The following is a 17,966-nucleotide window of genomic DNA, read 5'->3' on the forward strand; positions in this document are numbered from 1 at the left end:
CCAAACCTGGCTGGCTAGACGTAAGGGAAATGGGAATCATGCTTTCATTTCCTCTATACCTTTGTTTCAAGGGGATGCCCAGATACCAAAGTTTGTATCTACTCCCCACCCCATCCCCGCCTCCAGAACCCCACCCAATCTCTGTTTTCCTGGGAGGGTTGACTTTTACTTTGCCACCCAGCATGTGTCAGGAAATTGGCTGAGACCCAGAGTTTAACCAGGTAAGGCTGTGAAGCACAGGATGAAGCTTTCACCCCAGATAACAATATAGGTTATAAACCACCCAATGATCTGCTTTCTACACTCTCCAAAGCACACTCTGCTTTCCATTTTCTTGCGCATATTCTTTATGTTACTAGGGAAAACCAAGCAGAAGGTAGAAAAAGTGTGAAAAGTTTAAAAATTTATCTGAGGGTCTTTACCAGGACCTTGTCTGAGCTCAGACTAGAAATCTTGGGTTGTGAAGTCTGACTTCTGACTGGTACCAATGACTGGTTCTAGGTTTCAAATTCAGACCCAAATTCAGATGCAAATTGATATTGGAATTACCACTAATAACATCTATTCTTAACAGTACTTACTACGTGCCAGGTGATATTCTAAGAACTATTCCATACGCATTTGTGTATTTAATCCATGTGTTTGTGTAGTTAATCATTAAAGACCCCTAAGATGCAGGTGCTATTTATTAACTCCATTTTAGAGACAAGGGAAAAAATGTGGCACAAGAGGTCAAGTATGTTGCCCCAAAGTACATGCTAGCAAGTCTCAGAGCTGATACTAAACTCCAGGCAGCCTGGCTTCAGAGTTTGTGCTTTTTTTTTTTTTTTTTTTGCGGTACTTGGGCCTCTCACTGCTGTGGCCTCTCCCATTGCGGAGCACAGGCTCCGGACGCGCAGGCTCAGCAGCCATGGCTCACGGGCCCAGCCGCTCCGTGGCATGTGGGGTCTTCCCGGACCGGGGCAAGAGCCCGTGTCCCCTGCATCAGCAGGCAGACTCTCAACCACTGCGCCACCAGGGAAGCCCAGAGTTTGTGCTTTTAATGATTCCTCCATACGTCTCTTAAAATCTCAAAATTAACCTCTCTCACATTGATCACCTTTCATACTGGAATCAGATTATCAGGAAATGGAGGGAGAGATTTTCATTTCAATTTTATCAGGAGAAATAAATGTCATTTAAAAAAATAATTTTGAATGTGAAGTGGTATGCTGAATTTTTGGTAACATGCGTTCGGGAAAACTAATAGGAAAATAGAAATGACCCATGATCTTGGAATGGTTAAAGTCAAGGCAAAGTCACTGGAAGTGTTTCCTGATATGTACTTATAATTGCATATTTTCCTGTCTTCTTTGTACTTGGGGAATATTTTGGACCTGCTTTACTTTGGAGTAAACTACTCCCCTGGAACTTTGTTTATATCGGCCTTTATTCAGTCATTAAATATTAACTGAGTGTTAGCTAAGGGTAAAGCATTACATTTGGGCCTGGGGGATATTAAGAAAAGTAAGAAAAAGGTTCAGCTTTGAACAGAATTTTAATCTCATTGGGAGAACAAGTTTTTGTTGGGATAGAGAACAGGGGATCCCAATAAGAATGTGATAAATGCTGCGTGATTTGGGCAGAGTTTGGGGATTTCACTGAGGAGTGGGCACCTTGAACTTTGATGCAGAGTCTGAAGGTGAAGTAAGGTTTTGATGGACAGAGAGAAGTCAGCACAGGTGTGTTGAAGAAAGCGGGAGGTAAATGATAGAGAGAGAGTTGTAATAGGATAAGGTATTTAATACACTAAGAGGACCCTTCATCTAGAAAGAAGGGCTCATACAGGGCCCTAATGGGAGGTAGGATGAGAAGGGTAGGCTTAAGACCCTAAGTTGTCCATTAAGCAACCCCAAGCCCATTGCAGTATAGTAGACATGCATCCATATGAAGCTGGCTTGAAAGTTATGTTGAGGTTGGGAGAGGGAGGTGAGGATTTTATGCTGCTGACTTAGCCTACTTGGTCAGAGATTCAACAAGTCCCCTTTCAAAGGTGACCTGAGGATAGGATGGGTCCCCACACATAGATGATTATTACTAGCACCCTCTTTGATAGACACTTTTTATCAGCCACTTTTTTTTTTTGTTTGTTTGTTTGTTTTTTAATTGGGCTGTAATTTACATTCAGTCAAATGTATTCCTTTTGGTGTGCAGTTCTATGAGTTTTGACAAGTCTTGTAACCATGAACAGAATTAAGATACAGATTAAGGTCCATCACCCCCCTTATTTCCCTGTGCCCCTCCATAGTCAACCGCTCCCCTCACCTCTAGCCCCTGGTAATCACTGATCTGTGGGTTTTTTGTTTTTTGTTTTTGTCCTTGTGGTTTTTGCCTTTTCTGAAGGTAAGGTAGATGGAATCATATCACAAGTAGCCTTTGGAGTCTTGCTATTTTCTCTCAGCAAAATGTGCTGGAGATTCATCCACGTTACATGAACCCATAGTCCTTCCTTTTGATGGGCTCAGCCCATTTGATTTACTTCTGCCCATTTTGGTTCTAAGCTGAGAGTTTGATTTCATACCTCTCGCATGACTTGGTATTTCCTCTTGCTTTCCCCAGCCTCCCACATGCTGGTCTTTATTCCCTGGAGGCCCCCCTGTCTCTCTCCTCCCCTCCACAGCGAAACTTTTTAAAGATTGTCAACACTGCCCCCCTCCCTCTACTTCCTCACCTCCTACATCCTCACTTCACACAATCTGGCCTCCACTCCCACCTCCCTTAGTCAAATGCTCTTGCCAAGGACACCTCCTTGTCGATAAATCACAGGAGCACTTCTCAGGCTTTGTCTAAGTCGGCTTCTCAGTAGGATTTGACAGTGATGACCGTCTCCTCCTTCAAGCATCCTTCTTCCTTTGTTTAGTAGCACAAAACTCTCCTGGGATTCTCCCTGCCTCCCTGGCTTGTCCTCCAACTCACAACTGAGCTCCTCTCCCTTTGACCATTTCTCATGCGTTGGCACCGCCCAGGTGAGACCCTGCGCCTTCCCCTCTTCCTGTAGGTTCCCTCTGAGCTGTGTCACCTGTGTCATATTATAATGGATGCCTGGAACTCTGTTCCTGATCTTTTACAAGAGCTTCAGTCCAACTGCTACACCCCTTTTGGGTGTCCTGAAGGTGCCTTGGACTAAATGTGCCCCAAAATCATCATCCCCACCCCACCCCATCCACCATCAACCCGTGTGCAAGCTGGAAACCTCAGGATGGCCTTTGGCTCATTGCTCTCCCTCATCCTTGATGTGCTACAGCTTTCTCAGTTCTATTGATGGTGCATTTTCAAAATCTCCAGATATGCTTCATTCCCAAAGCAGCTAGCCTCATCCAGACTACTACCTTCTCTTGCCTGGTTTATTAGAGTAACCTCTTATTTCCCATTTTATTTGGAATCTCCATATAGCAACCAAAGCTATTGTCTAAAACACAAATATGATCATATAATCCCCCTGTCCAAAACATAACAGTTTTTCTAGAGCCATGTTCAAACTCTGTAACATGCCACACAAAGCCTGTCACAATCTGAGCCTTGTTTATCTCTTCATTCATTCATTCATTCAACACATCTTTGTTGATAACCTCTTGTTATGGCAGGCCATGTTAGTTACTTGGGATCGGTGAGCAAAGTGACTGATATGTCTGCTCTCATGGAGATTGTGTAGGATATCATAAATGAATTACGCAGCACACTGGAAGGTGACAGGTGCTATGGAAGAAGGAAAAGAAGAAACAGTTGGGGGGAATTGCTAGAGCTGGGGTAATGTGCAGCCTGGGATTTTAAATAAGGACTCAGGATTGCTGTCATTGAGAAAGTGACATTTGAGAAGGGTTTTGGATGAAGTGAGGAAGTTAGTGATGAGGATATTTGGAGGGGGGGGTCATTCCAGGCTGAGGGCAAAGACCCAAAGGTGGGAATGTGCCTGGTCTTTTAAGAAACAGAAAGGAGGCCAGGTTGTGGGAGCGGAGTCAGCTGGGAGGAAAGCAGTGCCACCAGGAAAGGAGGTTGTACAGGATCGTTTTAGGTCATTATAAGGACGTAGGCTTTTACTTTGAAAGAATGAGGAGCCATCAGAGGTGTTTGAGCAGAGGGGAGACCGTGGCTCATATACAAGAGGAGCATTCTGGATTCTGGCTGCCTGGTTGAGAGTAGATTGTATGGGGCCAGGGGACAAGCAGAGAGACAATTTAGGAGTTATGCCGGGAGCCAAACTTCACTTCTCCCTCCCTCCCCCAGGCTCTGTGTTCAAGCCACACCAACGGACTTCACTCTTCAGAAGGGCTGTGGGTGCCCTTATATCTCAGCTTTGCCTGTGCTGTTCCTCCCACCTAGAGGGCCCCTTGCATGACCCCATCCCTTAATCTTTGCTTGGTTCATCCCACTCTTATTTTATGTCACAACTTAGATGTCAGTTCCTCCAGGACATCTTCCCAAATGTAAGATGGGGTCCCTCCTTTGCTCCAACAACATCTGCTTTACCATCATAGCTCTGGTCACAGGGAACTATGGCTGCAGGTTAAATCTCTCTCTCTCTCACTTGTCTGGAAGCTTCACAAGGGTAGGGGCCACGCTTCTGACATCCTCTCCACACCTGGCTCTAGCAGGTGCCCAGTTAACTGTGCCATTGCCGAATCTCTAGGTCTGTGAGTGGCGGCCCCCTGAACAGCTGAAACAGCTCCTCGACTTGGAGCTGAGGGACACAGGAGAGCCACACCACCGGCTGTTGGAACTCTGCCAGGACGTCATACGCTACAGCGTCAAGACCAGTAAGAACTTCACTGACTCCCTTGATCCGTGCCTCTAACACGTTCTTCCATTTTCTTAAGCCTGTATTTACCTCACAGTAAAGGCGACTAGGGCACTGTTTATGGGATGAGAAAGCTGGATCAAAAATAGTGGTTCTGATGTTTTGACAATGGTCCATCTAATCCGTAAAATAGATTTGTCAAGGCCAAAGGTAGGTTGATAGAAAAACTGATGGTTAGTGGTCATATGTAAATATTATCTCCTCTTCAGCAATCCTCATCCTCCTGATAAGTAGCAGTATCATGACTGCTACTTATCATTTCTTTTGTTGGTCCAAACTGATAAACAGTATTTTGATTTTAGAAGTTGTTAAGGGATTTTAAATCTTGATCACCCAGAATATGGCCCCCCAAAATGTTCAAGAGGGTGTCTTTACTATAAACAGGGATAGATTTATTTGTAAAGTACTCTTGGCAGTTGGCAAGTACCAAATTATTTGATCAAATCTAGCAGGATCAAAAGATAAAAACCTTTTGGAAGGTATAAGAAAATGAATGCATGGGGAGTTTTTGCTCTGATAGTTTCACAATAATGCTTAACCACTGTGATCTTTTGTAAATGCAGTAACATGATATTTGTCTTGTGCTTAAGTCCTATTCCAATTGACTGTTAATATCCTGTATACCCAGTGAATAAGTGTCAGAAGTAGAAGAATAACTTTCCAAAATATGCATTTCTCAGTGTGATATAAAGGTAATCTAGTGCTTAAGACCATACAGACATTATGCCTTGTGAGTTCTGACACCGAACTAAATTTAGTGGAAAGAACATAATAAAATCCTGGCTAAAAATAATTGGTTTATATTCCCTTGGGAAAGTCTGGTGTATATATCAAAAAACCAGTTAGCATTTCAAAAGCAGAGATACATATCTCATTATTACAGTGCATGTCGGAAGTGTAGAATGACATTTAATGCAGTAGATTTTTCAGTTTACTGGATACTTTCCATAAAGTTACCATGGAAATCAATCATAAATTAACGCGGAACTAAAAAAAAATCTTATTAAAATTACTTGTAGCGATGTCTGGTTTTCTTTGCCAGAATAGAGGAAGTTTGCCACGTTTTATACGAAAAGACATTTTCTTCTGAGACTTTTGTTTTTCATTGAACTGGTTTCAAGAGAAAAAAACCCCAAAACTAAATGTGGTGAGTTGCAATGAGAGGTCACTAACTAAAATGATTCACAAATACCCAAATTTAGAAATAGGCCTCCTGCCTCTTTATTCTTTGTCACACTGGGCTTCCTATGATTGAGAATGTCAAGCCAGCCGTTAGCCGGGGGTTTGGTGTGAATATTCACACTGTGTAAAGCCAAGAACCTTTATGAGACCTTTTATAGGAGGGAAAAAAATAGAAAGTTGGAACTGAAGTTTTTCGAGCCTTAAAGGCAACTGCCTTTGAAGTGCATTGAATCAGAAAGTTTATGTAAGCTGCATGATGAGTCACGTCGTACTCCATCAACACGATGCCAGTTGCACTATAAAAAATGGCCCAATCTGAAAAATTAAAAGGCCACTCACTGCCAGGAGCCTGAAGTGAACCCTGTTGGTGAGTGAAATGTGTTTAAATTAGGGAAATTAACATCGATATTTTTAGAAGGTAAAGGTAGCAGCAGGCTTTGATATGTGGACAAACTGCTCAAATAATCCATCTCTCAAGGTTCTGGTTTGGGTCTGGGTTGTATTTAAAAAGAAACAGGTAAAGCAAAGCTCTCAAAAGAGTACTCAAGTTCTGCTTAGAAACATATTGTTCAGTAGACAGGGCTATGAAATGGGTCTTCAACATTTGTTTCCCTTGTACATGACAATATTTTAAATGCTTTTTTTAAATTGAGGTATAATTTACATTCAGGAAAGTGGAAAACCTCAGGTGCTCAGCTCAGTGAATTTGTACATATCTGCGTGTAAGTGACCATCACCCAGAGCAAGATATACACCATTCCTGGGACTCCAGAGGCTCCCTCAAGCCCCTTCCTAATCAATATCTCCTTGCCAAAGGTACCCAGGATTCTACTCTCTGTCTCCACAGATCAGCTTTGCCCCATATTGAACGTCATATAAGTGGAATCATGCATTGTATACTCCTTGTATCCAGCTGCTTACATTGTCTGAAGGAGTCACTTATGTTATTCTGTCGATAGTTTTCTTTCTTTTTTACTGCTGTGTAGATTAATATTCTGTTTCAATTTACAGACCATCCAAGATTTTTCAACCAGTTATATGCTGGACTTGATTATTACTCTTTGGTGGCCAGATTTATGACAGAAGCATTAAACCCAAGTGTGTGAGTACCTTTAAATGGAATTTTACAAGGAATATGGATTAGAGATTTTGTTAAGTAGGTGAAATTTTATTTCATGAACTTCTATTTAATGGTTTCATTTGTGCAGTGTCATCATAAATAATGGAATAGTCTTATGACACTTTGCAGTATTCAAAGAACAGTTTGATCGATAGTGGTACTGTGAGATGCGTAAGGCAGGAATTATCTCCACTTAACAGATGAGAAAATTGATTAGGAACTCATTCCTGCATGAAAAGCCATGTCTGTGCTAAGGTGCTGGAGAGATACTTTGTGTAAAAACAAACCTCCGCTTTGCCTCCATGAAGCAAATAATCTAGTGATATAAGAGATGCATGCAAATTAATCAAAATGGGACTTCCCTGGTGGCGCAGTGATTGAGAGTCCGCCTGCCAATGCAGGGGACACGGGTTCGTGCCCTGGTCCGGGAAGATCCCACATGCCGCGGAGCGGCTGGGCCCGTGAGCCATGGCCGCTGAGCCTGCGCGTCTGGAACCTGTGCTCCGCAAGGGGAGAGGCCACAGCAGTGAGAGGCCAGCATACCGCAAAAAAAAAAAAATTAATCAAAATGATCTACACAAGTTAATGTATTATTTTCAAATGAAGGAGAGGTGCATGATGCTATAAATATAAATGGGACAAGTTTTCCTTATTGGGCACTGAGGGAAGTCTTCTCTGAGGAAGTGACGGCTAAGTGCTGAAGAAAGAATGAAAGTTAACTAGGTGAAAAGAGGAGGGATGGGTTCCAGAGGGAACAGATGTTCAAAGACTCTATGACAAGAGACAGCATGGCATGTGCTATGAACCGAAAAGTCAGGGTGGGTGTAGCTGAGAAAGTTATGGGGGGTGTCATGGAGGACAAGATTGGAGCCAGACATGCAGGGCCCAGTGGGCCACATTTATGAGTTATTCTAAGTACAATGAAAAGCCATTGAAGGTTTCCACATCACTAGGTGACATTTGCTTAGTAAAAAGATCACTGGAAATATGGAGAATGGATTGGAGGAGACCCATTAGGATGGCATTACTTTGGTCAGGTAAGAGATGATAGTTGCTTGGATTTAGACAGAAGTGGTAGGAATAGAGGGGGAAAAATGTCTTTGGAAGATAAAACAGAAAGAACTGGATAATATACTGGATCTTGGAAATGGGAACAAGAGGGAGGTTTATAAGATGATGCCTGGGTTTCTGGCTTTAATAGCTGGGTTGTTGGTCATGTCACTCACTGAGATAAGAAGCACCGGAAGAGGGACCAATTTTCAAGTATATGGTTGAAAAGGCAAGAGCAGTAATTCAGTTTTCAATTGTGAACATTTGCATTTGCAGTAACTTTGAAATATTTAAGAGTATACTCTTGGTGAGTTGAGATATATATGGGCCTGAAATTCTGATATTTATATGGAAGTTATAAATTTAGGTGTTACTGGCAAATGATGGTAATTTCAGTAGCGGGCATGGATGAGATTCCTAAAGTTAGGGATTCTCAACTCCTTCTGCTGTTTAGAATCAACCTAGGAACTTGGTTAATATTAAGACCTGGGTCCCAGCCCAGACCAATTAAATCTGAATTTCTGTCTATGTGTCCCAGGCACTGATATATTTTCATAGCCCAGCAAGTGATTTTAATGAGCAGGATGGAGATATTTTAAATAAAAACAAACCAGGAGATGGAGAAGCACTTTCTGCAGGACAGCATAGAGTGAGGAGAGAAGACGACTCGGGCCTGGGCCTTGAGGGCATCTGATAGTTCATGGTTGGGAGGAGGAGAATAAGCCTACAGTGGAGAGAGAAGAAGGAGAAAATCCACTGGGAAGACCTGGGAGCCATGGAGGAGAGTGTGTCCAGAGTCATATATTGTTGAGCAGAGTGTTTAACTAAGACAAAGACTAAAAATGTCCCTTGGATTAACAACATGGATGTCATTGGTGACTTCAGTTACAGAATTTTTCGTGGAATAATTCAAGACAATACCAGATACCAGGTTACAATGGGTAGAAGAGTTAAGTGGTAGAAAAGATAGTGAAATTACACAATTCTGTGAACCTCTTTTTTTTTTTGCGGTACGCGGGCCTCTCACTGTTGTGGCCTCTCCCGTTGCGGAGCACAGGTTCCGGACGCGCAGGCTCAGTGGCCAGGGCTCACGGGCCCAGCCGCTCTGCGGCGTGTGGGATCTTCCCGGACTGGGGCATGAACCCGTGTCCCCTACATTGGCAGGCGGACTCTCAACTACTGCGCCACCAGGGAAGCCCATGAACCTCTCCTTTTAAGTCCTGGGATCTTTCTAACTCCTCATCTGGGTTCTTTTACTGAAATATTTAGAGGCTTTTGAAGTATTAAATTGCTGCTAAGCTGAGGAGTCCACTCAAAATCTCACGAAGCCACGAGCGCATTCTGTATTGTCCTCTCCTCCACCTCCAGGCCAATTTCTAGGTTTACAGTTGAGCTAGTTTTCAAAGACAAGTTTAATAGTATTTTCTTCTTACTAAAAAGTGAATGATTATTTCACTTTTATTTGTAGGTACACGTACATATATATACTTTTTTTTCACACTTTTGATATGTGTAAAGTGGTTTCCTAGCATGGTTGAAAATAGAAGCTAAATTGTTTGAAAAATGATGTAACTTTAGAGTGCTTGGCAGGTAGGGAGGTGATAACACAGTAGGTGTTCTCTTTTCCTTTTTTTTTTTTTTTGCCTCTTTACTAAAGTTTTTTTCCTTCTGATGTTAACATAATTGCATTAAATTCCGTGACTATGAATTTAAATGTGTCTGCTTAGCTTACATATTTAGAGTACATATTTATTCAGATTCAATTTAAGGTAATCACCTAATTGTTCAAGAAGGAGATTATACATATTAGTCACCCTCCAGTTATCTGGAGAAAGAAAGAAACGTTATAAAATTACATGGTAACTGTTTCAGGCTGGATTCCTGGGCAGCTGCCCTAGATGGAGCTTAGTGAGTAGGATGTTTATTAAGGGAAACCCTTGGGGTCAACAGGGTTTGAGGGAGGGGAAGGGAGGGGAAGGAAGCAGGAGTGGGCAGAGATAGGAGTCAAGCCACTGTGTAGGCTCTAAGACCACCTCGGCTGACCCCACAGACGTCTCTGGAGCTACCCTGGCCCTTCAGTGTGGTCTGGAGCTGGGCCCCCAAGGCCAGGCCCAGTTGTACCTCCAACTGGACCAGTCATCAGGTGTGAACCACCACAGGACATTCCTAAAGGGGCTAACTTAGCAATGCTCTCTAATGACAGCATTCCAGCCCAGAGCCTCAAACCTTCATGACAGGGATCCAGGTAGCACTGTGTAGTAAAATCATCGCATCATAAGAGATGTCCACCGTGCTCTTGCCATTTGTACAAACCCAGGAGTGTGGTGGAGGAATCCCAAGTTCTAGAGCTGACTGCTAGGGTATTCATGGTAGTAACCTAATAAACCTGGCTACCATGACAATGGTTTTTCTTTAACCAGCAACCAAAGAGCTAAACGGCCGCTGTTCATGACTAATACAAAGAATCCAGGTGCACTGCTTTGATCCTCCCAATGAAATTGAAGGTTTGCTCTAAATTAAGACTGCAAAGTAGCTAGTATCCTTAAAGCCACCAGCTACTGACATTTATCTAACCATGACCAGCGCTGTCATAGACTGTGTATTCTCTGTTTCCGATGGATTCATTTCCAAAGACTCTACCCACACTTCAGCAGCCACTTGGTTTAACAAAACTCTGTGTGCATTTCTTGGGACTCCAAAGGGATGGTTTGACTCTAGTCATAGAAGTGAAGTGTTTTTTATATCTATCTAGTTATACGTATGAGGTGTCCCCAGTGTTTCTGTTAGTGGAAGAAGCGGTTCTGAAGAAAATGATTGAATTTATTGGCTGGAAAGAAGGGGATGGAATATTTAACCCAGGTAAGTACAATTAGTTATTGCCTCCATTAAAGCATCTACAATTTTATTCATGCCTTATTTGAGGAACAACTCCCCACAGACTTCCACATTACAAAAACTTGGATATTAATCATGCCACTTGGGGAGAATCGAGCTTGTGCCTTTCTCCAGAGTGACGATATTTTGCATAAATGCTACAGAAGTGACATACATGCTAACAAATGAGATGTCTACAATTTTGGATTTATATCCAACACGAATTTATCTGTTGCTGGAAGTTAGGAAGGGCTATCATACGTTTTTCAAGTTTATCAATTAATTTTACTTGAGAAGTTTCCTGAATCATATTTTATTTCTCCTACAGTCCTTCTTTGGAACCAGGGAGGAGCATGTATTGTCATTTTATTGATTAGAGACAGACAGAAAGAATATTATTAACTATGGAGACTTGGATACTCGTCCTAAGTCCAGAGATGGAAACTCTTAGTTTAGAAAAGCTCTGGAATGAGAGAATAGACCAAAACTTCTGGAACTGGAGATGAGGAAGTGTGTAAGAGTAATGGGATTGGGGGGGGGTGCTCCCTTGATTTTGACAGTAATTTGTCATTAGGCTTGTGCACCCGCAGCCATCCATGCCTCCTACCGTAGCCGGCACTTGGGGAACAAGGACGTCACGCTATACATATTTCTGTTTTTGTTTTTGCAGGTGGTTCAGTGTCCAATATGTATGCCATGAATTTAGCCAGATACAAGTACTGTCCTGATATTAAAGAAAAGGGGCTGTCTGGCTTGCCAAGATTAATCTTTTTCACATCGGCAGAGGTAAAAAACAAATTATTTTTGATATGAGATATAGATTTTCTGAGAATGAATACATCATGAAGAGGGCTTTTTTGTTTGGGTGCTCCCGATGTGCTCTTATCCCATCCATGTGTGAGTCACGTGCCTACGTACAACGTTGTATTCATTCCAAAAGAAATTCTGATCGGTTTGATATTGTAAGCCCTGGCCACCCAATTTTGTACATCACCTTTATTTAAAATTTATAGCCTGTAACATTTTCTTAGAGAAAAGAGAACACTTAATTTGAAAGTGCCACCTCTTTCTTTGAATCTCTGAGTGTCTTATTTTTGAGAACTTAGATGATTGCTACTGATATCAGGTATGTCTTCTACTCCCATTTCCTTGTGAAATTGATTGCTTTGAATGGCTAACACAAGGGCTCTTCAAGAGGAAAGGGAGATATTCAGTAACAATGAACATCACGTGCACGCACGCGCGCACACACACGCACAGTTGGATGTTGCCACGATCCCCTATCTCACTGTGCTCCCCACTGAAGTAGGAGGTCCAATTGTGGATGAGCGCATTGGCTTTCAACTAGGCTGCCTGGATTCAATTCCTGTCTCCACTACTTACTATCTGAGTGACCTTGGGTAAGTTGGCTAATTCCTCTGTGCCTCAGTTTCCTAATTTATAAAAATGAGTGTATCAGTTAGCTCTAATATCTAACAAATTACTCCAAAACCCAGTGGCATAGAACTATAGCCAGATATTGTTGCCCTCGAGTTTGGAGATAGCTGGGCAGTGCTGCTGTTCTTTGCTGGGCTTGGCTGGCGAGTGGCTGATCTGGGAGTGGCTGGGCTGGACTGACCCCAGTGATGCTCCACTTGTCTCTCATCCGCCAGCAGGCTAGTCCAGGTGTGTTGTCATGACAGTGCTGCAGGTAAAAAACAGCATGGACACACACTGGGCCTCCTGAGTCCTGGGCTCAGAACTGGCACATTGTCATTTCTCCCTCATTTTCTTGGTAAAATAAGTTGTATATAGGAACCTAGATCCAAGAAATGGGAAAATAGACTTCACGTCTTAAGGGGACTCTGCAAAGCCACCAGGAAAAGGGATTGGATGCAGGGAGCAGTGAACAGTCTGGGGCCATTAAAGCAGCCCAGTGGCGACATGAACTTAGTAGGCACTGATTGATTAGTGGGTTATTGCAAAGATTGAATGAGTTAGAGCATGTAAAGTAGCATCTGGCACATGCTAGATAGACAAAAACGTTAGCTATTAGTAGTAATAGGAGGAGGAGAATGACCCAGCAATAATAATGCAGAGCACAGCTCATATGCAGTCTTACTTAGAAGGGATGCTTTTTTTTGTTTTTATTTTTGTGATTCCAGTGGGGGCCTCTGGGGGTCCATCCCACCACTGCTTCTTCCCCATGTCCCCTCCTGTACCTTCTGCAATAATCCTAGGTCTCCTGTCAAACACGTGAGGTGGGCAAATTCTGAAAATTCTCTGTTAATTCCAGCTGGACTTTCCTGTGTCTGTTACTTTCTTTCAAGAGCAAGTTACTTTATTATGGCAAAAGTATAAATGGTGCAGGAACCTGACCACCCCTGCGTGTTCCCCCTGCCCTGCCTGAGTTCTGGTTAGTTCAGCGCTAAGGGCAAAGTGGGCATTGAGTTGGGGGCAGCTGGGAGGAGTCATCTAGTCTGAGATTCTGACCTCAGCTCCCCAGGCCCTTCCTCATGAGATGTTCATTCTGTGGCAAGAGGAGAATGCTTGGGAATGTGGACATCTGTGGAAAATGCTTGGTTATTTGGAATGATTATGGAGTAGAATTTTCCTGCCCTGGGAAACTTTGGTTCCAACCCTCGGGTTCCAATCCTTGGTATTTCAGTTGGAGGAACCCTAGTGTATCAGAAATGCAGAGCCCCTCTGCATTAGAATTGCTATTTCCATGCCTTGGAAAGCTGATTAAATAGGGGGCCTCCTATCAGTGCAGTGCTTTTACTTTTGCCTTTTTCGTTCTTCATTTGGTTTAAAATGTACCAGAGTTCTTTTCTGGGATAATTGCTCCAGAAAGAGGGAAGAATTTCTATGGAAGCCTAAAATAAAGATTATGCCTGGGAAAGATCAGTAACAGGTGTAGCTGGCAAGTTGGGAATGAAAAGAAATTGAAAAGTTGTGAACCCAGAACTAAGTATTTTTTAAAATCTCCGGTGGAGATATAGGTGCGAAAAGAGGTAAAATATATGCCTTGGCTAACAGACCAGCAGAGGATGGAGCCAGAAAACCAAGCTAGATGTGTGTCTTAGTTTGCTCAGACTGCTCTAGCAAAATATAGAGTGGGCGGCCTAAACAACAGACGTCTATTTCTCACAGTTCTGGAGGCTGGGATGTCCATGATCAAGGTGCTGGTGTCTGGAGAGAAGCTGCTTCCTGGCGAGTGAACCTCTGTGCTCACATGGCCTTGCCTCCGTCCAGGCTCGTGGTCAAAGTGAGGCCTGCCTTCCTCTTCTTACAAGGGCACTCATCCCATCAGAGTCTCGCCCTGGAGACCATCACATTGGGGGGCAGGGATTAAACACACATGAATTTTGAGGGGACTCAAACATTCAGTCCACAACAAAGTGAACTCCATAGAAAAATTCCATGACTTTGAACTCACTGTAGCCTTGAATATATGAATTTTACCCCAGCCACCATACGCTTCTTTGTAGCTCCTTCTTTTCCCTGCTCTGCCAAAGAGACCCAAGTCATAGCATTGGCATTACTTTAATTCATATTTTAGGGACCTCTGTACCACTATTTACAACAAATCAATTCATTACTGAGTTAAAAAGAAAAGAATTAAAGAAAGCTGTGTTTCCTAAAAGATCCTAAACCCTATGCTAATCTTTTTGTTATAGCCCCCTTGTTTTTTTTCAGGCGTTGGCCCATGGCCCCCTGGTTATTTTCCCAGATTGTTTTATCAGGTGGCCTTACTTTTCCAGTTTTTATTGCAGCCTCAGGTGAACCAGGGTAAGTTACTCCATCTCTGCCTTGCACCATCAAATGCAGAATATGTGCACTCGCCACTAAAGGGGTTTTTGCATACACTTCAGGTGTCCACGGTAATTCAGCTGTTGGTGGAGACCAGGAAGATCACAGCAGAGACCCCTAGACTGTCAGCATATCTAAGGTAGCCTCTCCAGGCCAAGCGGGAACCAAAGAGAAGGGGGCTTTTGGAGAAAAGTAATAAAAGGAACAGATTGTGGCCTGATTAGCAGTTAGATATGAATTACTTACATTTATAGAAATCTTAGGGTTGTCATTCAAATCATTTTGGGAATTAGCATGAAGTAGTGATTATTGTCTGCCACTAAAAACTGAGGGAGAAAAGAAACCCTTTTCACTCCCAGGCCAGTGATCAGTTGTCATAGTTCCTCACTAACAGATTCGAGGCTGGGATGAGGCAAGTGAGACGTGTAGAGTCCACGTTTCAAGGTCATACCTCCTTAAATTTTGCACCTGAGGTGCCTGACTCCCTCCATCACGGCCCTGCTCTCTAGGTGAGGCTGCCCTGAGTTTGGATGGCATTGCAGGCATTCACGGGCCAGCAGGTGCTTTTCAGGATGTTGTGCAGGGTGTAAGGTAGTCCATCTGGATTCCGACTCTGCCTCTTTAGGAATTGAACCAGCTGCGTGCTCTTGGAAAAGTCCCTGTACATTCCTTTATTTCCTAAGGCATAACATTCATAACCCCGCTCACCCCACCACCTGAAGCTAATTTGAACTTCAAACTAGTCAGCATCATAGGACTTCAAGTGTCCAGAACACAATCCACAGGAGGGGAAAGCAGCGGTTCACTGAGAAACCCAAGGTCACAGATGAAATCCTTACTGGAACCAGGAAGGAAAACTTCAGTGCAATTCTGTCTTTCCTGTGGACACTGGCCGTCTTACTTTTATAGAAATGAATGCCCACTGAGATTTGTGTGTCTTCTGTGGATGAGTGAAACTCAGGGGGAGATTGGGTCTTAGAAGGACTAACTTCTCTTCTGCCAGTGAAGGGAGTAGGCGCCTCTTGTTTCTAAATGCAGCTGTTACTTCTGAACTCCGGCCTTCTAGGTTTTTTCTTCTCTTGAAACTACTCAGTATGTCTGAAGCATTGCTCTCTTTTTTTCCCCTTCCAGGGCTCTTTTCCTCCTCTGATGCTTTCAGATGTTTAGGCTTCAGTTTTTCAGACTTGTGAAAAGCTGTCTCTATCCATTTGAGATTGACAGTGGACTCTACTTTGCCCTGAGATACCCAAAAATAGCTCCACCGAAGCTATTCTTATTCTGATGACAGGTTTTTTATTCAGCAGATCCATTGGTTGGGGGTATTTTGCTGTTTCTCAGGGCAAAGCAATGTGATTTTCCTTATTGGCAGATGTCAGTGGGGGTAGGCTACTATTTATCATTATGAAACCAATAGCTGTTTGGTGCCAGAGCCCCAATCTCTGGTGAGAAATAATTCACATTAGCTATGTCACCTTAGCTATGGTGGGCTGATGTAGCAAGTAGGGAATTAACTATATTTTCATGTACATTATTACTCTTCACTATGCACATGTTCTTGTAACAACTCGAAATGAATGCATCCTATAGGCATTTTGAATGTGTCCTGTTTGATATTTGGAAATTAATTATTTAGGATGGTTTCATTTTTCCTGATGGTGTTACTTCTGCATTTATTTTTACAGAATTCAAAAAGAGCTCCCCATAAAACTCTCTTGACAAAAGAGGAAAGAAATTACCACATTTGAGGGAAATATATCAAGTTAAGTGTGAAGGCTTGACTACTCTTTTAATGTATTCATACCTACAAATTAAATTACTAAGGTTTTTTGGTACAATAATGTCCTTTAGCACCTTCATTTTTTCTGGCATGAAAAGGAATTAATTGACCACCTGTCCACAGTAATGTACAAAGAGCGACATCTCCAATGTTTGAATGCTAATTATTTGATAGGATTTACGTAGGGCAAAAAGACCCAACACTCCAAAGTCTATACTACTATTTGCCGATAAGAAATAGACAAGACCTAATTCCAAAGCCAGCTCTTAGCCTCATTCATGCCAGGGCTGCATCAGTAGTGTGTCTATAAATTATTATTACTTTTGTTGTTATGATTTAGCCACACTCCCGTGTGTCTAATTTCAGTCTTATATTCACTATTAAACAAGATTGGTCAAGTGTCTGATCAGCATTTATAACCCATTGTTTGCTCTTGAAAACAGATCCTCCTGTGGTCTGTGACTACAATTTTTGAGACAGTCTTGCTCACTCCTTAGAGGGCTTTTGAGTCAGCAGTGGACTAGATTCTGTTTCCATTAATACTGAGTTTTATTAGTAGCATCAAGAGAAACTTTTTCAATGTTACATAAAACAACAGCCTCCAGTGACCAAGTTTTTTCCGTATGCCAGGCTCTGTGCTAGCTCATTACATACATTAACCCATTTAACTCCATGACAAGCAGGTGGAGGAGGCATCCACATGTCCGCTTTATAGATTAGCAAATGGAGGCTTGGAGAGTATGTGTTCTTTGCTCAAGGGTCTATAGCTGTAACTGGGAAAACTTGGATTAAATCCTGGTTTCTCTGACCCCAACCAAAATCAGTGTTTTCAACCACTATACTAAAGAGCTCAGTTAAATGACTTTCTTTTTTTTTATGGCAATACTATTCCAAAGATTGGGCTTAGCCGTATAATGTACACCCATTTAGATAAATAAACAGTGCTTTTTTCATGCTATGTATTTGTGTCTCTCTCTCCCCCTTGCCTTTTTGAATGTAGTGTCATTACTCTATGAAGAAGGCGGCCTCCTTTCTTGGGATTGGTACTGAGAATGTTTGCTTTGTGGAAACAGATGGAAGGTAATGGGGACAGGATCCAGAAGCCAGGTGGGTGGAGGGGGAAACTGATAACTATTTAAAAAGCAGTACCAAGGTCTGTTCACAGCTGAACATAACAATGTCTCAAACCTGTGTCTCTTAGAGGTAAGATGATACCTGAGGAGCTGGAGAGGCAAGTGTGGCAAGCCAAGAAAGAGGTGAGAGGGGGAAGGAGAGGGAGGGAGAGAAAACGTTTGTGTGTCTGGGCATTGGGGGAGCATGCAGGGCCAGCAGCCAGG

The 17,966-nt window shown here is 42.7% G+C and overlaps 1 protein-coding gene across 1 annotated transcript in view; it reads left to right on the top strand.

Moving 5' to 3' along the window:
• The window catches only part of GADL1 (glutamate decarboxylase like 1), a 362,052-nt gene that overhangs the window by 212,606 nt on the left and 131,480 nt on the right, over nucleotides 1-17,966 (top strand). The window contains exons 5-10 of the mRNA XM_004279681.4: nucleotides 4,667-4,793; nucleotides 7,028-7,118; nucleotides 10,939-11,045; nucleotides 11,731-11,846; nucleotides 17,630-17,709; nucleotides 17,831-17,885. Coding sequence (XP_004279729.1) covers nucleotides 4,667-4,793; nucleotides 7,028-7,118; nucleotides 10,939-11,045; nucleotides 11,731-11,846; nucleotides 17,630-17,709; nucleotides 17,831-17,885 — 576 coding nt within the window. The remainder of the gene's footprint in view (nucleotides 1-4,666; nucleotides 4,794-7,027; nucleotides 7,119-10,938; nucleotides 11,046-11,730; nucleotides 11,847-17,629; nucleotides 17,710-17,830; nucleotides 17,886-17,966) is intronic.

This window comes from Orcinus orca, chromosome 10, assembly GCF_937001465.1.
Source record: "Orcinus orca chromosome 10, mOrcOrc1.1, whole genome shotgun sequence".
Lineage (NCBI taxonomy): Eukaryota > Metazoa > Chordata > Mammalia > Artiodactyla > Delphinidae > Orcinus > Orcinus orca.